Source organism: Micropterus dolomieu, linkage group LG09 (assembly GCF_021292245.1).
Source record: "Micropterus dolomieu isolate WLL.071019.BEF.003 ecotype Adirondacks linkage group LG09, ASM2129224v1, whole genome shotgun sequence".
Classification (NCBI taxonomy): domain Eukaryota; kingdom Metazoa; phylum Chordata; class Actinopteri; order Centrarchiformes; family Centrarchidae; genus Micropterus; species Micropterus dolomieu.
The window spans coordinates 3453034-3456840 of record NC_060158.1 but is presented as its reverse complement, the minus strand read 5'-3'; the positions used below and the strand labels follow the sequence as shown (position 1 = coordinate 3456840).

The 3807-nt window shown below is 40.8% G+C and overlaps 1 protein-coding gene across 1 annotated transcript in view; it reads right to left on the bottom strand.

The window, feature by feature from the left end:
- Positions 1-1762: 1762 nt before the first annotated feature.
- Positions 1763-3807, bottom strand: part of cart4 (cocaine- and amphetamine-regulated transcript 4) — a 4136-nt gene continuing 2091 nt past the window's right edge. The window contains exons 3-4 of the mRNA XM_046058910.1: positions 3412-3495; positions 1763-2094 (exon numbers count right to left, since the gene is read on the bottom strand). Coding sequence (XP_045914866.1) covers positions 1987-2094; positions 3412-3495 — 192 coding nt within the window. The 3' untranslated portion in view covers positions 1763-1986. The remainder of the gene's footprint in view (positions 2095-3411; positions 3496-3807) is intronic.

Genomic DNA, 3807 nt, shown 5'->3' with positions numbered 1-3807 from the left:
AAGTAAATTCCAATGTTATCTGACCCTAAAAAGAGAATTCACACTGGCAAATTACCTGAGTACAATAAAATGTCCCAAACTAAGAAAAATGTTGACAACATACAGACTGAGTGAACACAGCCTGGCCATAGAAAAGGGTCGACACAGACAGAGCTGGCTACCACAAGAGGAGAGACTCTGCTCCCAGTGTGACAGGTAGAGACTCAGAGGACAGGTAGAGAGACAGAGGACAGGTAGAGACTCAGAGGACAGGTAGAGACAGAGCTGAACTTTCTAACCTCATGCCCCACAAAGACAAAAACACTTTGCAAACATTTCCCAAATATACCCCGAATTCAAATTCATATCAGACTCACAGAAACTCCCCTGTTTACTGGGAGAAATGCTCAAATGTGAAATAATTGCTGCAAAATATGTCTCCTCATGCCATGAAGTGAGGACAACCAGTGGAACCTCAGACTGACAAATAATTGTACAGATTTTCAAATTATTATTATTTTGATCGTTTGATATTTTAGTAATTGTTTTGTTTTTACATTTGACACTGATTTTTTTAAATTTTATTATTATTTTTTAATCAATTAATTATTTTATTATTCTATTAATATATACACACACGTTACTGTTTCATTTATTTATTTTATTTCTTTATTTATTTAACACACACACACACACTTACTGTTTTGTTTATTTATTTAGTTTTTAATATATTTTCATTTTATTAACACACACACACACTTACTGTTTTATTTTTTTATTTTTTTAAACACACACACACACACACACACACAAACACACACACACACGCTTACTGTTTTGTTTATTTATTTATTTTTAATATATTTTTATTTTTTTAACATGCACACACACTTACTGTTTAATTTATTTATTTTATTTAAATTTTTAATATTTCTTAATTTCTTTTTTAACACAAACACACATACGCTTTGATTACTTTTTTAATGAAATGTATGGGGCTGATTGTTCTTATGTAGTTTATATGATGCTTTGGCAATATTGTTGTTACACGTTCATGCCAGTAAAGCTAATTTGAATTTAATTGAATTGAGACAGACAGAGAGACAGAGAGACAGACAGACAGAGAGACAGATCTCATCTCATAGAAACAGGTTTCTGTCTCTACATATCAAAGTGTCCTCGTCACTAGAGGACGAGCTGTCCAGGTTGGACCCTGATCCTTCAGGAAAGCTTAGCGTGTGTGGAAGCTACCGAGCTACTCGACCAATGAAAGAGCTTCGTTTCTGAAAAGCTATTTGATTCAGAAAACAGCGACGCTGCTGCTTGTAGCGACACTGCTGCCCAACGCTTCCCGAAAACTGGACTCTGGTGGGAACTTGTTTTACCAAGCTAGATAAAGGTCACGCCCTGGCAGCGGCAAAATGCTTTGGTTTAATGTTTGATTTGATTACATTAATCTTTACAGGAATACTGCTGGGAAAAAGCAGCTTATTGGTTTAAAGTGTTCGAAACCACATGTTATTGCACTTTTGTGTATATAACAGTAAAAGTGTGCAATACTTTAGAATTCATTATTCAGTTTTGAGCGTAACTATGTGATAAATCGCGATTAAAAATTTGAATCGTTGCCCAACACTAGATTATGAACAAGGAGCTGATCAAAATACACACGACAGTTCTCAGACAGCAGTTCACGGCTTCAAAATAAAACAAGGTCTTTAGAGACAGACTGCAGCCTGACAGGCTAAACTCAGGGCAGACATCATGAGGTCACGGCAGCCGAGCAGCTTAATGAAGAATCTTTATTTAACAAAAATAAATGAATCTGAGGGACGGACACTGAAACTGTAAAACAAAGACAGAAACATGCAGAGAGACAGCCAGGTGAGACAGGTGAGTGTGTCCTTCTATCTCTGTGAGGACATGTGGTCCTTCAGGTTCAGGTTCAGGGCTCGCTGTTAGTCGAAGGTCCTCGCAGGTATAGAAGTCCAAGCTGTGTGTGTGTGTTCAGTAGCAGCGCAGGAAGAAGGTGTTGCACGCCGTTCCTCTCAGACAGTCGCACAGTCGACCAATCCGAGGCCCGTGTTTCATCGCGCAGCGCTCGCCCACGTCACACTGAGAGAGAGAGAGAGAGAAGGACAGGAAGTGATGTCACATCATTAATAAACATTGATCACAGACAGAGCGATAAAGCACAGAACACAGTTACAGTGACGACTTCTCCACGTTCAGCTGCGTTTCTATTGGCCGACCAATCACAGGCGACCTCTGACCTCCACCTGGAAGACACTGCTTCTGTCCACACCGTGTCGCCGCCCGATCTTTAGATGCGTCACGCAAGCACTGTCCTGCAAAACGTGTCGGAACTTTCAAAATAAAATCATGGCGATCGTGATGGATTTGTGTGCAAGCGACGTGTCCGGCAGTGACCGAGCGTGTATCTAAGCAGCCGCATGCACACAAGCAAATCCTGTAGGAACAATGTTTATTTCAACGTCTGTAAACATCAGGAGAGAGATTTGTTGCACGCGTCACATCAGCCCGTTCTCATTCCCAGGGCGTCACACGTGGACGCTTTGTCACGCGTCTGGTACCAACGCACATGTCGGAGTATGGAGGTGGTTGAGGTGGACAGGTGGGTCAGAAACAGGACTTTGACTTGTTCTTTTCCCGAGTGAAACAAAAAGTCATCATTGATTATATTTAGTGACAAGTAGCTCAACTTAACTACGTAGTTATTTTAAGTCAAACCATCATCTTTTTCCTAAACCTGCCCAAACTGCGATGTTTCACAACGTTAACCTCTAGTTTTATTTTGAAAGTCTCATCTAGTTTATACACACATGAGGTCAGACGTGACACAAGTTGCACTGAGCAGCCGTGAAAATTTTCAAAAATGCACAAAATTAGATACATTAATAAGATCTTAAAACTCATTGTTTTTTTAAACGATGCTAATGAGTGTAGTGATGGCGGCAGATCGTTCCAAAGAAGTGGTCCTCTGTATTTCAGTGTTTTGTGTGGCACGTATTTATACATGAACACACAGCTCAGGTTTCTGTTCACGTTAACAACAAGGAGCAGAAGATCGTATGTTTTCACAAAACTAATCATTTTCAGATCTTTGGGGGGATTTGCAGAGTCTTAGTCCCAGACAGTGATGCAACATATGACAAATGGCTAAATAAAACTAATAAAACAAACAAACTCTGATTAAAATGCCGATTGCCGATTTTTTTACACACAAATTCAACATGTTAAATTTTCATCCACTGTGACACCGTGCAGGTGTGAACGGGGCCCCGACAGGATGCGGCCCCGCTGATGTCACGTCTGATCTGAGCCCAGCAGGAAACACGCCACAAATAACTTGAGCTTTACTAACAGGTGAACAGGATCAGACTGACTGACAGCTGTCAGCCGAGTTCTCACCCGCGGGATGACGCTGGCTTTCTTCTCCACAGAGAGGCCGACGCTGCTGTCAGCTTCATCCAGGAAGCCCTGCAGAGCTTCAGCCTGAGCACGCACACAGCAGAAGAAGAAGAAGAAGAAACAGTGTCACTGACGTGGAAAATAAAACTTATTCAGTTTCTCACTGAGATCAGCAACTCTCTAACAAATAAAATGAAAAAAAGGTTGATGCGCTGCAGCAAACTTTAGAAATGTTGAACTAATTAACCAATTAGAGACTGACGACCGTACAGAGCTTTTTTCTTTTAATTTAACAAATGTAAACAACCCATAAACACAAAACTGCTGTCCAACTGGAGTCAGTATTGTGGAGCTTCAGTATAATATAAGAGGGGGGGGGGGGGGGGCCCGCGGCGC